At 44.8% G+C, this 19,833-nt stretch overlaps 1 protein-coding gene across 3 annotated transcripts in view; it reads right to left on the reverse strand.

Annotated features, from left to right (window-relative positions):
- txndc11 (thioredoxin domain containing 11) overlaps positions 1 to 3,161 on the reverse strand; it is a 78,790-nt gene extending 75,629 nt beyond the window's left edge. For 2 of the 3 annotated variants that reach the window (XM_060840507.1, XM_060840506.1), the window contains exon 1: positions 2,858 to 3,161. In XM_060840507.1, the coding sequence (XP_060696490.1) occupies positions 2,858 to 2,985 (128 nt within the window). In that variant the 5' untranslated portion in view covers positions 2,986 to 3,161. The remainder of the gene's footprint in view (positions 1 to 2,857) is intronic. The other variant, XM_060840508.1, reaches the window with a different exon arrangement.
- Between the last annotated feature and the right edge of the window lie 16,672 nt (positions 3,162 to 19,833).

The following is a 19,833-nucleotide window of genomic DNA, read 5'->3' on the forward strand; positions in this document are numbered from 1 at the left end:
CTGTCTGATCACTATCATGTTGCTGTTTGTAGGAATTTTCTGCGTACAAGCTGCCTGACTGCTTTCCTATCTAAGGAACAGGAAATTCGACGTTTCGGGCATAAGCCCTTCAGAAGGGCTTATGCCCGAAACGTCGAATTTCCTGTCCCTTGGATGCTGCCTGACCTGCTGTGCTTTAACCAGCAACACATTTTCAACTGCTTTCCTATCTAGGCTACTAAACTTCAAAAAGTCAGTCTTCAACTGTGGAGCATTTTGAGATGTTCTGAGGTTAGGAAAGGTGTTATATAAATAAGCTATTTCTCTTTTAGTTAGTGCATTTTAGTGTTACTTAAATGTGACAATGGTTACATTTTGGAGCTTTATATTATTGATCTATCATACTGAATGTGTTGTAGTATACACAAGTTTTGTAACCAATAAATGGTGTAATTAAACCAAAAATTTCAAGTGGAAATTTAAAAAGAGAAGTATAGATTATAGATGAAAGGGTCTCTTGCTTATTTGTTTGATTCCTGCCCTCCAAAGATATTTGCATACTTGAACTACATAAGCAAAATTAGTAAAAAAGGTTAACATTATTATGACTATTCGATGCACTCATCACGAATTTTAAATCGCAAATCAAGGGGAAAACAAACCTCCCTAATAACAAAACCCCTCTCTCAAAAATAAGTACTTTTTGAGAGTTACTCAGTTTAGGTGAGGATCTAAAATCATCAAGGATTGAGCTTCGTGGTCACAGCTCCCAACAGGATTCATAGTGATGAATCATCTTAACAGAACCAATACTGGGTTTCAGTGCATTACACAATATCTGCACAGACAGATGACAAATAGGTGTAAAGTGCAATTCATTATAGCACTCACACAGAATGCCCACCTCTTGTGTAATGGATGTTGCAGCTGCCATCATTGTTTAAGACAATTAAATACATACAAGTTTTGGTCATTGCTTCAAATTGTCTTTGTAAAATAATTTACTGAATGTTATAAAGTGGCACAATTCAACAACTTGCCCAGTTTATGACAATTGACACATGTGATACAATTGGTTAACCTCACTGTTAAATTTGTAATTCTCATTTACCAAATATTCTCTTAAATATAAGTTATGACACTTATTTGGCTTCTACACATCACCTCGTGAATAAAATAATTTTTTTTCACGCAAAAAGACAAGTGCGTTATTCATTCTCAGCTACATCTATTCCTGATGAAGGGCTTTTGCCCGAAACAATGATTTTCCTGCTCCTCAGATGCTGCCTGACCTGCTGCGCTTTTCCAGCGCCACTCTAATCTAGACTCTGGTTTACAGCATCTGCAGTCCTTGTTTTTATCTAGACATTTATGCAGGTCAATAAGAGGAAAGTTTTATCAGGAGCCTGAATGGATGTATTTGGCTATTGCACCATTCAATAAGAGTGAAAATGCATCTTCAACTCAAGCTCTGTCTATTCCTCAAGCAATGACATATTCATGATTGAGGTTTGAATCTCAGAAATGGTAAGGAGAGACTATTAACCCAATGCCATCTCCCCTCCCTACTGACAGAGATGCACATTCACAATGCAGGTCCTGTCTCATGCTCTCTCTGACATAGCTTTCCCTCCGCTTCTCCAACCCCACCACCCCGACAGAGAGTTGCGCCCCCCTCTCACTGACAGGGTGAAAACGAGGGAGTGAGTACAGTGCTCAAGCCCTTCACCTCTAACAGCAAGAAACAGTCCTGCACCCACTTTCTTGAAGAGTTCTTCACCCTTCCTTCTGACAGTGCAAGCGTGAATAAGGAAGTGTGCATGTATGCATAGCTCAGACTCCCTCATTCTCTCTGACAGTCAAAGACCTACTCCCCTCTCTCTAGAGAGAGTCTTACTTTCTTCTCCTTTCTCTCTGACAGTTAGGGACCTACCACCCTTCTCGGACAGATGGAGTACTGCCTCCCCCCACCCTCTGATGTGAATGCCCTAACCCCAGCACCTCTGACCATGGGAGAGGGCACAGGTTGAATGAAGGAATAGGAGTACGTATGAGCCCTGTGACAAATGGTCTCTCTCTGAGTGTGAATGGGGCAGGTGCCAGACATGATGCACATAGGAGGGGACAACACAGGGTGCTCATGCCTAGGACAGTGCAAGATGTGTATACCAGGGACAGTGTGGATTTATTGGGGGCAGTGGAGCAGGGCTGGACACACCAGGGACACAAGGGGAGTGGGCACACTGGGGACAGTGCAGGGGGGGGTAGGAAGAGAAGAGCAGGCACACTGGGGACAGTGCGGGGGGGGTAGGAAGAGAAGAGCAGGCACACTGGGGACAGTGCGGGGGGGGTAGGAAGAGAAGAGCAGGCACACTGGGGACAGTGCAGGGGGGGTAGGAAGAGAAGAGCAGGCACACTGGGGACAGTGCAGGGGGTAGGAAGAGAAGAGCAGGCACACTGGGGACAGTGCAAGGGGGGTAGGAAGAGAAGAGCAGGCACACTGGGGACAGTGCAGGGGGGGGTAGGAAGAGAAGAGCAGGCACACTGGGGACAGTGCAAGGGGGGTAGGAAGAGAAGAGCAGGCACACTGGGGACAGTGCAGGGGGGGTAGGAAGAGAAGAGCAGGCACACTGGGGACAGTGCAGGGGGGGGTAGGAAGAGAAGAGCAGGCACACTGGGGACAGTGCAGGGGGGGGGAGGAAGAGAAGAGCAGGCACACTAGGGACAGTGCAGGGGGGGGTGGGTGAGTGGGTGCACCAGGGACAGTGCTGGGGGGGGGGGGTGTGGTGAGGACTGTGCTGGGGGGGGGTGAGGACTGTGCTGGGGGGGGGGGGGGATTGTAGCGGCTGTACCCTTCCTCCCGCCGCCAGCCGTTTACCTGAGCGCCAGCCTGAGGCTGAACAAGGTACAGATGACAGCTACCGCCCCGCACACATACTCGGGCCTCCTGGCCATCTGCCGCACCGTGTGACTGATCCACAGCCAGTGCCGCTGTAACCTGATCATCCCTGGCCGCCGGCCCCGCTCTTTATACCGGGCTGTGAGAGGGAGGTGTGAAGGGGGGTGGGGGTAAAGGCCTCTCCGCCCAGGCCCAGGCCTCGGCTCTCCGCCGCCGGGCGAACCCCGCTCCGCCACGTACTCGCCGAGACTTCCGCTCGGTAACCCGGGGTCACGGCGGCGCCGCGCCCGCGCGCGCCTGCGTGATGACGGCGGTGGCGGCAGCGTGCGACTGCGCACGCTCGGCCAGGCCACGCCCACTGCTGCCGGGCATCCGTGTCCCAGCCGGCCAGCCAGTCCGGCTGCCGCATGGTCCTAGTGCCGGGTGTGGGTAAAACTTAGTGCACAGCAACGTCCCGCAAACCCTTTTGTTTAGTTTTAATCCTTGGTTTTTGCAAGTTTGCTGGGGGGGTCCACCGCGGGAAAATCACCCTGCACTTCAAACTGCCTTTTCCAGTAGTTTGGTGTGAGTTAAACACCTCTTACAAAACTTAGAAACAGAAAAAGAGAAGGCAAACATTTGTATAGCACCTTTTTTTATGATCAATAGCTGTCTGAAAGTGCATTACAACCAATAAAGTGTAATCTTTGTGAGAAATGTGTGTGCACAGGACAGCAAACGACAACGCAAAGCTTAGTTATTGGCGATCTGGGCTTCAGTATAAATATTGATCAGGATACCCTCCCAGCATCCTTCAACTTAGTGCCAATTGGATCTTTTCTATCCACATAAACAATCAGAATGGGACCTTTGTTTAACATTTCAAGAAGGCACCTCCAGCAATGCAGCACTCTGTCAGCACTGCACTGGAATGCCACAACAGCATTTCTCCAAGGGGAAAGTGATGACTGTAAATCAGAGTGGAATGGAGTGTGGTGCTGGAAAAGCCCACAGCCGGTCAGGCAACATCCGAGGAGTAGGAGAATCGACGTTTCAACCATAAGCCCTTCATCAGGAATGAGGCTTTTGGGCCAAACGGACCAAAAGATAAATGGGAGGGGGGCTGGGGGAAAGTTAGCTAAGAGTGCGATAGTAAGGTATGGGAGGATATTTGGGAGAGTGCAAGGAAGATATCAATTTGCATTAGGACCCATGCTTTACAGTTGAAGATTCTCCACAGGGTCCACTTAGCCCCAGACCTATTTATTCTATCCATGCTGCTCATGATTTTATAAATCTTTATAAAGTCACCCCTCAGCCTCCGACGATCCAGGGAAAACAGCCCCAGCCTGTTCAGCCTCTCCCTATAACTCAAATCCTCCAACCCTGGCAACACCCTTGTAAATCTTTTCTGAACCCTTTCAAGTTTCACAACATCTTTTCGGATGTCATCACGAAGGACACCAGAATTGCACGCAACATTCCAACAGTGGCCTAACCAATGTCCTGTACAGCCGATCTTGAAGGAACCTGTTTGGGAGAGGTCACAGCACAGAAACAGATAAGTGATTAGTTTTAAGTATAGCTTTGCTGTAAATCTACAATAGTGAGTAAAGTGGGTTCTTTATTGATTACATGCTTTATTGAGATATATCTCTGAAGTCATAAGTATTAAGTTAACCTAAAGCGGTGTTTTGGAGAGGACTAAGATTATGCTATTTTCTGGGTCTGTACATTGGAAGAAGCAAAAATGGCCCCTAGATGTGTGATATGCTCTTTTTGCCGATGTGGGACTTTAGGGAGAGTTTACGTGTTACTCAGGATTATACCTGCAACAAATGCCATTGGTTGTTAACCCTATCAGATTGAATGGATCATTTGGAGCGACAGTTAGAGGCAGTGAAGAATTTACAAGAGCAAAGGAATGTAATGGAAAGCAGTTATAGGAAGGAAGAAAAGTCGCAGATACAGTCACATGGATGGTTGAACTCCAGGAGAAGTAGGAAGGGTAGGCAGGTAGTGCAGGAGTCTTCTGTGGCTATCCCCATTTCATCCAAGTATGCTGTTTTGGAAAATGTAGTGGGTGATGGATTCTCAGAACAGCCAAGTTTCTGGTATCGAGACTGGCTCAAATGTAATGAGGGGTATGCCAGGTTCCAAGCGATCGATTGTGAAGGGGGAACTCTCTAGTCAGAGGCATAGACAGACATTTCTGTGGCCAGCAGTGAAAAATCAGAATGATGTGTTGCTTCCCTGTCTGCCAGAGGGTGCAGAATGTTTTCAAAGGGGAGAAGGACCAGCAGGAGGCCATTGTACACATTAGAACCAATGACATAGGAAGTGGAAATAATAAGATTCTGAAGGAAGAATATAGAAAGCTAGGCAGGAATTTAAAAAGGAGATCCTCAAGGGTAGTAATATCTGGATTACTGCTGGTGCTATGAGCTAGTGAGGGCAGGAAGAGGAGCATAGAGCAGATGAATGTGTGGCTCAGGAGCTGGTCTATGAAAGAAGGATTCTCATTTTCGGATCATTGAAATCTCTTCTGGGGTAGAACTGACCTATAACTAGAAAGGTGGATTGCACCTGAATTGGAAGTGGACTAATATACTGGCAGGGAGATTTGCTAGAGCTGCTCAGGAGGATTTAAACGAGTAAGGCAGGTGGGTGGGACCAGGGAGAGATAGTGAGGAAAGAGATCATTCTGAGACTGGTACAGTTGAGAAAAGGAGCAAGTAAAACAGTCAGGGCAGGCAGGGACAAAGCAGAGAACTAGGTAGGACTGATAAACTGCATTTATTTCAATGCAAGAGGCCTAACAGGGAATGCAGCTGAACTAAGGACATGGTTAGGAACATGGGCCTGGGACATCATTGCAATTACAGAAACGTGGCTCAGGGATGGGCAGGACTGGCAGCTTAATGTTCCATGATACAAATGCTACAGGAAGGATAGAAAGTGAAGGCAAGAGAAGAGGGGGAGTGATGTTTTTAATAAGGGATAGCATTATAGCTGTGCTGAAGGAGGATATTCCCAGAAATACATCCAGGGAAGTTATTTGGGTGGAACAGAGAAATAAGAGAGGGATGATCACCTTATTGGGATTGTATTATACACCCCCTAATAGTCACAGGGAAATTGAGAAACACATTTGTAAGGAGATTTCAATCATCTGTAAGAATAAGAGAGTGGTTATAATAGGGGAGTTTAACTTTCCAAACATGGACTGGGACTGCCATAGTGTTAAGGGTTTAGATGGAGAGGAATTTGTTAAGTGTGTACAAGAAAATTTTCTGATTCAGCATGTGAATGTACCTACTAGTGAAAGTGCAAAACTTGACCTATTCTTGGGAAATAAGGCAGGGCAGGTGACTGAGGTGTCAGTGGGGGAGACTTTGGGGCCAGCAACCATAATTATATTAGATTTAAAATAGTGATGGAAAAGGATAGACCAGATCTAAAAGTTGAAGTTCTGAATTGGAGAAAGGCTAATTTTGATGGTATCAGGCAAGAACTTTCAAAAGCAGATTGAGTGCAGATGTTCACAAGTAAAGGGATGGCTGGAAAATTGGAAGACTTCAGAAATGAGATAACGAGAGTCCAGAGACAGTATATTCCTGTCAGGGTGAAAGGAAAGGCTGGTAGGTATAGGGAATGCTGGATGACTAAAGAAATTGAGGGTTACCTTAAAAAAAAGGAAGCATATGTAAGGTATAGACAGGAGAGATCGAGTGAATCCTTAGAAGAGTATAAAGGTAGTAGGAGTATACTTAAGAAGGAAATCAGGAGGGCAGAAAGAGGACATGAGATAGCTTTAGCAAATAGAGTTAAGGAGAATCCAAAGCGTTGTTACAAATACATTAAGGACAAAATGGTAACTAGCGAGAGAATAGGGCCCGTCAAAGATCAGCAAGGTGGCCTTTGTGTGGAGCCACAGGAGATGGGGCAGATACTAAACAAGTGTTTTGCATTGGTGTTTATTGTGGACAAGGACATGGAAGATATAGAATGGAGGGAAATAGATGGTGACATCTTGAAAAATGTCCATATTACAGCGGAGGAAGTGCTGGATGTCTTGAAATGCATAAAAGTGGATAAATCCCCAGGACCTGATCAGGTGTACCCTAGAACTCTGTGGGAAGCTAGGGAAGTAATTGCTGGGCCTCTTGATGAGATATGTGTATCATTGATGGTCACAGGTGAGAGGCCAGAAGACTGGAGGTTGGTTAATGTGCTACTTCTGTTTAAAAAAAGTGGTAAGGACAAGCCAGGGAACTATAGACCAGTGAGCCTGACGTCAGTTGCGGGCAAGTTGTTGGAGGGAATCCTGAGAGACAGCATTTACATGTATTTGGAAAGGCAAGGACTGATTAAGGATAGTCAACATGACTTTGTGCATGGGAAATCATGTCTCACAAACTTAAGTGAGTTTTTTGAAGAAGTAACAAATAGGATTGATGAGGGCAGAGTGGTGGACGTAATGTATATGGACTTCAGTAAGGCATTCAACAAGGTTCCCCAAGGAAGACTGGTTAGCAAGGTTAGACCTCATGGAAAACAGGGAGAACTAGCCATTTGGATACAGAACTGGCTCAAAGGTAGAAGACAGAGGGTGGTGGTGGAGGGTTGTTTTTCAGACTGGAGATGTGTGACCAATGAAGTGCCACAAGGGTCAATGCTGGATCCACTACTTTTCATCATTTGTGTAAACAATTTGGATGTAACATGGCAGGTATAGTTAGTAAGTTTTCAGAAGACACCTAAATTGGAGGTGTAGTGGACAGCGAAGAAGGTTACCTCAGATTACAACAGGATCTTGATCAGATGGGCCAATGGGGTGAGGAGTGGCAGATGGAGTTTAATTTAGATAAATGCAAGGTGCTGCATTTTGGGAAAGCAAATCTTAGCAGGACGTATACACTTAATGGTAAGGTCCTCGGGAGTGATACTGAACAAAGAGACCTTGGAGTACAAGTTCATTGCTCCTTGAAAGTAGAATCGCAGATAGATAGGATAGTGAAGAAGGCATTTGGTATGCTTTCCTTTAGTGGTCAGAGTATTGAGTACAGGAGTTGGGAGATCGTGTTGCTGCTGTACAGGATTTTGGTTAGGCTACTGTTGGAATATTGCATGCAATTCTGGTCTCCTTCCTATCAGAAGGCTGTTGTGAAACTTGAAAGTGTTCAGAAAAGATTTACAAAGGTGGTGCCAGGGTTGGAGGATTTGAACTATAAAGACAGGTTGAACAGGCTGGGTCTGTTTTCCCTGGAACATCGGAGGCTGAGGGGTGGCCTTATAGAGGTCTATAGAATCATGATGCGCATGGATAGATTAAATAGACAAAATCTTTTCCCTGGGGTATGGGAGTCCAGAACTAGAGGGCATAGTTTTAGGGTGAGAGGGAAAAGATATAAAAGAGACCTAAGGGGCAACTTTTTCAATCAGAGGGTGGTACGTGTATGGAATGAGCTGCCAGAGGATGTGGTGGAGGCTGGTACAATTGCAACTTTTAAAAGGCATCAAAGCATTTGGAGGGATAGCAAGTTGGGACTAGATTGGGTTGGGATACCTGGTCGTTAGATGTTTCCGTGCTGTACATCTTCTAAGATTCTATGACTCTAAGACACATCAGGTCAGGTGACAACCTGCCTTTGTGTGCAGCTCACCTGAGCTCAGGTCCCCTGTCGCACTTGGGGAATACAGTCATCATAATTTGTTGTGTCTTATTTTCCTTTATTCATTTAGAGATCAATTGGGCTTCCACTAATGATACAGCATTTTGGACTGTAGCATGAATTTCAGGCCCCCCAATAGTAGTATCCATGTAATAGATGACCCCATAAATTTAACCTTAAGAAAAAGACTAAAAAATTCAACTTTTAGATGAGTATCTATGGTATTCATTTTGAAGACTCAACCTAGGTAGGTTCATTAATTAATTGCCTCCTGTCGGTAACCTTGTCCCTTGTTTTCAGTTCTCTCTTCCAGGGATACATGTAAGGTTAGGAGAAGCGGGAAGATGAACCAATGTCATGCTATGGCTTTCTCCTTGCTGGTTGCTTTTGGAGCAAAACAATGCAGTATCACTCAGCAGCCTGACAACTGCACTTGGTCAATGGAAACCACAAAATCGGGTCTGGTTTTAGTGGGAACTTGTGACTCTTAATGCAATCTATCTCAAGTTCAAAATCACACAACACCAGGTTATAGACCAACAGGTTTAATTGGAAGCACTAGCTTTTGGAGGGACGCTCCTCCATCAGGGCCGACCACCTGATGAAGGAGCGTCGCTCCGAAAGCTCGCGTGATTCCAATTAAACCTGTTGGACTATAACCTGGTGTTGTGTGATTTTTAACTTTGTACACCCCAGTCCAACATCAGCATCTCTAAATCATATCTCAAGTTCTTTCTTCATGATCACCAGACCTAACAGATTAAGTTTCTCTCACTGGCCTGCTTCATCTGTTCTGTAGTGGAGAAGTCTTCTTTTCATGTTAAACTCTGGAGGAAAGCAGCAGTCCCCAGTTTAACAGCAAGTTTTATCTGATCAAGGATCGCTGTTTATTCAGACCTTGGGACATCCTCAGACTGGGGAAAAAAATGCCTTTGCAGGTAAGCCACGATGAATGATTATATACGTTTGTTTCATCACCAGGAAGGTTAAGGAGAGCAGTGAGAGAGAAGAAAACAATCAAGTAAAGGGACTTAAAGAGATAACAATGCAGGCAGATCGAAAAAGTCAAAGAGCTAAAATAGCAGAGCCCCATGTTCCAAAGGAATTTTAAAACTTTGTCTTGGGATGTAGGCATCACTAACTTCGCTCGCATCCATTGCCCAGGGAATAGTTAAGGCGCAAGCACATTATTATTGGTTTGTAAGCTGGACACTGGACGAATGACAAATTTAATTCCCAAAGGACAATTTTTAAAAATTCATTCACAGGTGTCACTGGCTAGACCAGCATTTATTGCCAATTCCGAATTTGCCAAAGGGCAGTTAAGAGTCAACCACATTGCTGTCAGTCTAGAGTTACATGTAGGTCGGACCAGGTGAGGATGACTAAAGGGCAATAGTGAACCAGATGGGTTTTTCCAACAATCGACAATGGGTTTATGGCCATCATTAGACTCTTAATTCCAGATTTCTATTGAATACGAACTTCACCATCTACTCTGGAAAGATTTAAACCTGGGTCCCCAGAACACTACCTAGATTGTTGGATTAACAGTCCAGTGGTGATACCACAAGGCCATTGCTTCCCCCATTAGTGAACCAGATGGGCTTTTACAACAATGACTATATGCTAACCATTAGGTTATCTTTTTCCCTTCTAGAACATTGTTGAATTCAAATACCATGACAGGATTCAAACATATCCCCAGAACATTAGCCTAGGAACCTATGTTATTAGGCCAGAGGCATTATCATACACTAGCACCTTCTCTTATTAAAGAGTTTTCCACTTTAATTGTTTAGCTTTGAACTTTAGGTTTAACATTGCAGCAGTGGAAGAACAGTTGAATAACATTATGGAAAATTTGCATTACAATTTCTTTTATATGGGTCTGAAAGGGTGAATAATGAGGAGGGCCATAAGCACCTCCCACAATGATTATAACACATAGACTTGAAGATAGAATAGACAAAGATCTCGACAGAGTGAAACCTGACATCTGCTCCTCCTTAAAGTCTCTGCAACATTGCCTATTGGCGAGGCTGCATTTGGAATACTGCATTCAATTCTGGTCCAGTCCTGAAGAAGGTTTACACCCGAAACATTGACTTCTTCACCTCCTGACACTGCCTGACTTGCTGTGTTCTTCCAGACTCCTGTTCGTCTACATAGGAATGATGTTGTTAAACTTAAAAGGGTGCCAAAAGGATTTACAGGGATGTTGCCAGGATTGGAGGGTTTGAGCTATAGGGAGAGGCTGAATAGTCTGGGGCTATTATCCTTGGAACGTTCTGAGTTGAGGGGGGACCTTTATAAAATCGTGAGGGGCATGGAGAGGGGTGAATAGCCAAGGTCTTTTCCCTGGCGTGGGGAAGTCCAAAACTATGTGGCATAGGTTTAAGGTGGGTGGGGAAAGATTTAAAAGGAACCTAAGGAGCAACTCTTTCATGCAGAGGGTGGTGTGTGTATGGAATGAGCTGCCAGAGAAAGTGGTGGAGGTTGGTAAAATTACAATATTTAAAAGGTATCAGGATGGGTATATGAAGAGGAAGAGTTTAGCAGGATATGAGCCTCTATCTGATGGGACTAGATTAGTTTAGGATATCTGGTCGGCCTGGATGAATTGGACTGAAAAGTCTGTTTCTGTGCTGAACATCTCTGTGCCTCTATGACTGTACCTTGGCAATGTAGCCTGGAACCCATTGTGACATGCAATAGACTGCCATGTTTATTACAATAGACTGTTCTTGCTCAACAAGGAAGTGGTCATCCTCTACCAAACAGAACCGAGCAGATCAGTTCCTACATCGAAATAGCAACCTTCATGATGAGCAGCAGCTCATATAACATTGGCATACTCTCACAACATGATAGTCATGGTAAAGCTTGGAGTTAACTGCTTACACAGTACATGGTGAGCAGTTTTAAGTTACAGTTCAATCAGCAGCAGGGGAGAGCTGAAGATTTAATAACCTTACAGATTGCCCTCAACAAGAAAGACTGTTCCAGTCAATGGTAAAATTATTTCATACCTCGTAACAAAGAACAGTCAGATTGAACCCAAAACATTAACTCTGTCTCTCTCTCCGCTGAGGGTGGCAACCTGTTGAGTTTCTCCAATTCTTTCTGTTTGTATATTTGATAAGAGGTGTGCCGTAGCAGGAGAGTTAGTAATTCCCTGGAGACGGGGGTTACAGACTGCATTGTGAGGCAGCAGTGCATGGGACCCAGATCAGGGTTCTCTAGTGAGTAAACAGACAGTGGAAGCTTCATCGGTGAAACATAAACCCCTGGTGGGCCAGGGGAAATCTTTAAACATTCCAACAATCCATGTTGGAAAAGTGAGAGGTGGGCCAGGGGAAATCTTTAAACATTCCAACAATCCATGTTGGAAAAGTGAGAGGTTAAAAAAAAACTCAGCTCAGTTTATGGAGTTGAGAAGCATATTAGCCAAGATTGAATGGTGGAGTGGACTCGATGAGCCGAATGGCCTGATTCTGCTCCATCAGAATCCAAATCTTCTAGGTCTTGAGTATCACCACCATAGCAAAGGGCTGTGCAAGAAATCTTAATCAGAGGCCACAGACCCAGAGGCATCACAAAGCCAGCAATTAAAGTGATAACATTAGGCCGTTTAAAAACAACATGAACAATGAATAGCAGACCCAGCTTGGGCCAACAGATTTAATCTATAACTGATGCCACTCTGAGACGGACACAGTTTGGTGAACAAATAACCAGGTCTGATGTCCAGATGCTGAGGTAACTCTTATGAGGTAAGATCCAGCAGGACGTTTGACTTCCTCACTTTCCCAGGAAGAGTCCTCAGTCACTGTGACAGAGATCATGCTTAGCCTCAGATTGCAGGACTGAGGAAGTGAACACATCAGTTTCAGAAATGATGCCATCACTGAGGATGATTGGAGGGTCCAAACCAATCTGCATGTTGAGGTAAATGTGGACTGAGGAAAGAAGTGGTGTGCCAACTGCGGTTGAAGATGTGGTGAACACAACTCCATTGATACCACCACTTGGATAGGACGACCAATGCCCAATGAATCAGGATACAGCAAAAAAGAAACTGCCTGTTTCAGCAAGGAAGACATCCTACATGAAGGAAATTCGAGAGATTGGAGGCCCACCAGTTTAAAGTGACCGACAGATCTCAAGACTCTCAAGAAGAGAATCAAAACTGTCACCTCGACAAAGTCCCAGTGTTGCTAGTCCAAAGAGAACATTTTCGAAAAATTATTGAAACCTCCAGATCACGTGAATTTGTAAAGTAAGAGACTTGGAGGAGATGCGGCTGTAGCAAATGTAATTATTGACACAAATATATATCTCAGAGAGAGGTGCATATGGGTCTGAAAGGGTTAATACTGAGGAGTGCAATAAGCATCACCCACCATAACAATGTCATCTGGATTTGTGGCCAGAACAATTGACATCTCAAAGAAATGAGACCAAAAGCATACTTTTCAAGATGGCGGTTGAGTAGGGCTTTGGAGGCAGCAGTGGCAACAGAAGCAGCAAGGGGGCCCAATGCAGGGACTTTAGCAATTGGCCACAGGTGGTCGGTGTACCCCGGGCAGAGTTCAGGCAGTCAGTGGCATTCTGGAAGTGGCTGGGGGTCTGGACTGGCACCAGAAGGGGCACTCTGGTGACCTGTGGCAGGGCTGGTGAGCTCAGATGGCGGGCGGTGGGTAAGACGGCTACATGGAAGCCCAGGGATCGAGAAATCAAGCCCAGCATAGAAAAGGGATCAAACCCAGCACGGGAGAGGGATCGAGCCCAGGACGGGAGAGGGATCAAACCCAGCACGGGAGAGGGATCGAGCCCAGGACGGGAGAGGGATCAAACCCAGCACGGGAGAGGGATCGAGCCCAGGACGGGAGAGGGATCAAACCCAGCATGGGAGAGGGATCGAGCCCAGCAGGGGAGAGGGATCGAGCCCAGGACGGGAGAGGGATCGAGCCCAGCAGGGGAGAGGGATTGAGCCCAGCAGGGGAGAGGGATCAAACCCAGCAGGGGAGAGGGATCGAGCCCAGCAGGGGAGAGGGATCGAGCCCAGCAGGGGAGAGGGATCAAACCCAGCAGGGGAGAGGGATCGAGCCCAGCAGGGGAGAGGGATCAAACCCAGCAGGGGAAAGGGATCAAACCCAGCAGGGGAGAGGGATCAAACCCAGCACGGGAGAGGGGTCAAACCCAGCAGGGGAGAGGGATCGAGCCCAGGACGGGAGAGAGATGGGGCCCTCCTGGGAACGCCCAGCTTAAGGTGACTGCAGGACCATAGCGAAAGAAAGACTTTAATTTGGAACTTTTAACTTTATTTCTTATTTATTTACTACGTTATACCGACAAGAACTGTAATGTTGAATTTCTAACTTATTTCTTTATTTTCTACTTTTTAAAACAAAGATTTTATACCTCGGACCCTCTTTTCTAAGATGACGCCATACATTGTAAACGTTTCACTATGTTTTTCTCTCCGTGTCCTTGAGTACACGTGACAATAAAATCTAATCATAATTCAACACCTATTCCTCTTCAAAATCTCTAACAATGTCTACTGGAACCTACAACTAGTTGCTAACATGTAATAAACTGTCTTGTCAGCTACAGGGGATTCTTTTGGTGAGACCAGAGAGCTTTTCTTCTCCTGTATCACAGCACTGTATCAGTCAGCAGGCCCTCAGATCCTACAGTTAAAGAGGAAATTGCAGCAATCTTCATCATGACCACCAGCTTATGCCACGTAGGGGGCTGGCATATCAACGCCACGGCCTTGATAGCCACATTAGAACAGCCCAAAACACTTCATAGACAGTGAAGAGATTTGAAATTGTTATCACTGTGATAATGTAGGAATTTATGTCCCTATCATGTACTCCACAAATGTTAGTTTCAGCATGAGTTCCAAACATGAAAAAATATTCTTCCAGTTGAACTGGCATGACCTCAGACTGCCTGAAATATTGGGCTGCATCTTCCCACATTCTGGCTGTGCGGTGGGGTCTTCTCTGTAGACCATTGCAACTTTGCTCACACTGTCTTCCACTCCTCACTGCGTCAATTATACATCAAGGCTCCAGGGCATCAGAAGCTTACTGCCCTGGGCTGAGATAGCCACTTGGGATGTAACAGTGACCCCTATTGAAAGAAACACTCAGCAACATAGGAAGGACGACAGGGGTAAGTGTTACCACCCTGTCTCCACGACCTCACACTCTACCTTTGCACACAACTCCCAGCAAGCTTAGTGGTCTACCCTTCTCACTAGTGCATGAAGCCATTCACTCACTGGCTGTCTTCCATCTCACTCTGCCAAACTACTATGTTCTTCAGCTGTCTGTTTTTGTTATCAGCTCATTCCTGATGAAAGGCTTTTGCCCGAAACGTTGATTTTCCTGCTCCTCGGATGCTGCCTGACCTGCTGTGCTTTTTCAGCACCACTCTAATCTTAACTCTGATCTTCAGCATCTGCAGTACCCAGTTTCGCCTGTACTTGTTATTTACTCACTCAGGAGACCTCAGCATCTTTCCAGATCCTTCACCCTTTCTGACAGCTTTTCCAGCCACTTCCGTCCACTTTTTGCCTAGATGGTGAATCCTGGCCCCACCCCCCATGCTATATCAGATCTGACCCTTACACTCAGAGTTGCCCCCTTTCGCCATCGTTATACACTCTGTGTTTCTGTGTAATAGTTTCAACCACCAACGATTAAATTTCCCACTTTCCTCAAAGCAGCATGGACTGCCCCCAGTAACGCCTTTGATATTTATTGCCTAAGCACCTTGGCCTGATCATGGCTAACCCCTTGAACTGAGATTTTGACTGCTCTCTCACTGATCAGAGCTCCCTTTCACTTGACTAAGGACTACTTCCCTTAAACTTTCAGACGGGTTCCTCTGGTTGAAGAACAGTGTAAGCTGCTGTCGGTGTAATGTTGATGTAACACAGTGCTGTACAGAGGCATGGCTATTTCCTTATCTATTCATTGCTGACACATTATGACAGCTTGCCAGGCCTTCCATCTGCACAAAATGGCACAGCAAAGTTGAACTGCAGTGATAGAGCTTCAATCATATCATACAGGTCATCCAGCACAGGAACAGACCCTTCGGCTCAACCAGTCCATGCTGACCATAATCCCAAACTAAACTAGTCCCACCTGCCCGCGCTTGGCCCATATCCCTCCAAATGTTTTTTTTTATTCATGAACTTATCTAAATGTCTTTTAAATGTTGTAACTGTACCCACATCCACCACTTCCACTGGAAGTTCATTCCACACGAGAACCACTCTCTGCGTAAAAGAATTGCCTCGTGTATTTTTTAACATTTTTCTCCTCTCACCTTAAAAATATGCCCCCAATCTTGAAATTCCCCATCCCAGGGGAAAGACAGCTGCCGTTCACCTATCTATACCCCTCATGGTTTTATAAACCTCTATAAGGTCACCCCTCAATCTCCTATGCTCCAGTAAAGAAAGTCCCAGCCTACCCAGCCTCTTCTTGTAACCTAAACCCTCCATTCTTGGCAACAACCTGGTAAATTCCTTCTGAACCCTCTCCCGCTTAATAATATCCTTCCTATAATAGTGTGACCAGACAGCACACAGTATTCCGGAAGAGGCCTTACCAATGTCCTGTACAACCTCAACATAACATCTTGTGTGGAAGTATGAGATAAGTGTATGTCATTTCATACTGTAATCTGATGGGCACTTTGCAATGTAATATATCAGTGAGCTCCAAAGTTTATTCGTGAAGTATAGGAGTTGGGAAGTCATGTTGCAGCTGTACAGGACATTGATTAGACCACTTTTGGAATACTGTGTGCACTTCCAGTCTCCCTCCTATTGGAAGGATCTTGTGAAACTTGAAAGGATTCAGAAAAGATTTACAAGGATGTTGCCAGGGTTGGAGGATTTGAGCTACAAGGAGAGGCTGAATTGGCTAGGGCTGTTTTTCTGGAACTTCTGAGGCCGACGGGTGACCTTATAGAGTTTTATAAAATCACGACGTTTTCTTCCGAATTACTCCAACATTAATCATAATGAGGTGCTAAGGCTGGTGTTTTGCCGTTATTGACGTGCAAGGATGGAGAGTGGAAATGGTTGTTGCCCCCTCAAGCGTGTAATGAGATTTTGGGGGAAGAAACTTCAATATGGAGGCCTAGGAGAGGCCACTGCTGACCTTCATTGGCCTGGTAACCACTCAGACTTTCAAGACAGAGATTGACACCACCTCATTTCTTGTCAGTGACTGGGAGAGTTGGGAATGAGGCAAGATTAGCTGACAATGCAATGTAAACACTTGCAAGTAAGGTCTTGCCACTTACAAATGAGATTCTCACCCAACTGTTGAAACCTTCAGGGGAAAATCTGATTTTATCAACAGTGAGAATTTCATTTTTCTCATTCTTGTCACTTCCTCCAAAATGTCTTGCTATTGTCTGAGCTGCTCAAGGGCTTGAAAATGCCACAAATTTGTGAATGAAGGATTCCAATGCTTTTACAGTCAACACCAAATTGTTGAGCTAAAGCAGGAAATAATTCCGTTATCCTGTGTCTATCCTAGTGAGTAATCAAAATATTGATTATTGGTATCGTCAACACCGTGGGTTCAATTCTCATCTGCAGTCCTCACTTGCCTAATTGTACCAGCCTCCGCCACTTCCACTGGCAGCTCATTCCATACACACACCACCCTCTGTGTGAAAACATTGCCCCTTTGGTCCCTGTTTGAGGTTGCCATGAAGGACTATCCTTCTCAACTTCTCCCCTTGTCCAAGGTCTGGTGGCCCTTAGGTTAAATCTCCCCCAGTCACTTCTCTCTAATGAGATAGGAACCCCTATGGTCTGTTAAGACTATGGCAACACAACAACAATAATATTGGTATCAAAGTTATAATACAATTTACAAATGCAACCAAAATGGTCCTTCTATTGCACATTATTGGTTAGGGGACTGATCTACCAAAGGTTTGATATTAACCTTCAACTTTAATAAAAAGACAAATCGTGACGTTATTCTCACAATGACGATTGGTGAGAAGGACGCAGCAACAGTAAGGTGTAAATAATATACGTTCAGATAAAGTGTGGTGCATGACTTGGGAAGCGATGTTGATCTCCTAATGTCACTGCTCTTGTTATTCTTGGTGGTGGAGATCACAGGCAAGGAAGGGGTTGTCAAGACTAATATCTCTGAGCTGTTGCAGTGCATCCTCGATCTCGTACACTCTTCCAGTGTTTGTTGGAGAGAGAAGTAAAAGCATTCATCATTAGAACAGATGTAAGGTGCTGGTGTCATGTTACTTCCTGATTTGGTCCTTCGAGATGGTTAGATGCTTTGAGAGGCAAGGTTAACCACTACCTCTGATATCCACAGCCTTTGGCAGCCACAGTGTTGATATTCCAGCGCAGTTCAGCAGTGATTCAACCCCATCCCCCCGTGTACTGATTATTGGGTGGGTTGGGGGGTCTGCTTCAATAATGGTGGTGCAACTGGTATCCGAGTAAAGGGAACTAATCTTTATCATATTTAAGCAATCATGCCCTCTCAACAATGTGAGCTGCCATTTGTCAACCCATGTCTGGATGTTATTCAGATGTTGAAGTGGACTAGGAGAAAGTGAGGACTACAGATGCTGGAGATTAGAATCGAGAGTGTGGTGCTGGAAAAATGCAGCAGATCAGGCAGCTCCGAGGGGCAGGAGAATCGATGTTTCTGATTAAGGGCTTATGCTTGAAACGTCGACTCTCCTGCTCCTCAAATGTTGCCTGACTGGCTGTGCTTTCCAGCACCACACTCTCGATGTTGAAGTGGACTGTTTATTACTGTGTATGAGAGATGAATGTGGAATCACCAGCAACATTAAATTGAATAAATTGGGTCAAGGAAAGTCCTTTAAAGATTTCCTGCAATGAAAGCTAAGGACATTGATGGGTGCCCTTTGACTGACAGAATGTCTCTCTTCCTTTCTATCAGATATGACAACAATCACTAGAGCGTTTCCTGTGACACCCAGGGTCATTCCCAATGATGGCATCAACTACTCATGATTTTAAACATGAACTGTTGTTTGTAATATATATAAAAGATTCAGATGAAAATGTAGGTGATCTGATTCGTAAGCTTTGCAGCAGAGGAAGTGGTAGATGCAGGCACAGTTAAAACATTTAAGGGACATGAATAGGAGATTTAGAGGAATATGGGCTAAATGGAGGCAAATGGGACTCGTTTAGCTTGGGTCAACATGGACTGAAGGGTTTGTTTCCATGCTGTCTGTCTCTATGACACAAAAGTTGATGGAGATGTAGATAGTAAGGAAGGTTATCAAAGGATACAGCAGGATACAGATCAGTTGGGAAGCTGGGCGGAGTAATGGCAGATGCAGTTTAATCTGGACAAGTGAGAGGTTAGGCATTTTGGAAGGTCAAAATATGCTGTGATCTCTGGTGCAAGATAACATGGCAAATGAATAGGAAGTCCAGTGAAACATTACCCAGTTACATTGCTCTTAAAGCTCCACATGAAACGACTTGTGGAAAAGTTTTTCTTTTAAAATGTAAAAACAAGCTCAAAAGCATTGGAAGTCTGACTTGTAATAAATAAGAGCTCTCCCAAAACTTTAGTATAATAGTGAAACCCCAGGAGGAAATTCTTGGCTGAAAGGCTACATACTCACTGAGTATTGCTATTCTAGAATTAATTCGGAAGCCGGAATCCTTACCATGAACAGATCCTACAATGTGAAATGATAATTCCTTGAAATGTCTGGGCTTAGTGTTATTGAAGTGAGGAAATTATAATGGTAGAAGCAGAAAGCCTTTCTGATCTTGAAGCTGTTTTGAAGATGCTGCTTCAGGATGTAGAGATTTTAGTGGCAACGAGAGAAAAGTACGCTCCTGAAGATACTCATTCATAACAGTCGTCTTTTGAGTTGGGGTAAGCATTTTTGGCATCGTGCCGTTATTTGGGAATCTTGAGTTGCTCGATGCTGCCATTGAAGATTGGGCTCACAATGTGGAAAGAATGTGTTACTTTTTCTGGGCAATTGATATTGGGGCAAATGAAAAGCAACAAATCATTCTCCTGACAGCTTGTGGATCCACAGTTTTTCTGGTTTAGAGGAATCTAAATTTCTCTGAGGTAGCAGATACCAAAACCTTTCAAGCCTTCTCTAACTCTGAGATGGCGTCAGTTTTACCCAGCAATTCTAGAACCAGGGGAATCCGTACTGGCATTTTTGACGAGGTTAAGATGACTGGCAGAGACATGTGACTTTCGTCTA

Source organism: Hemiscyllium ocellatum, chromosome 20 (assembly GCF_020745735.1).
Source record: "Hemiscyllium ocellatum isolate sHemOce1 chromosome 20, sHemOce1.pat.X.cur, whole genome shotgun sequence".
In the NCBI taxonomy this organism is placed as follows: domain Eukaryota; kingdom Metazoa; phylum Chordata; class Chondrichthyes; order Orectolobiformes; family Hemiscylliidae; genus Hemiscyllium; species Hemiscyllium ocellatum.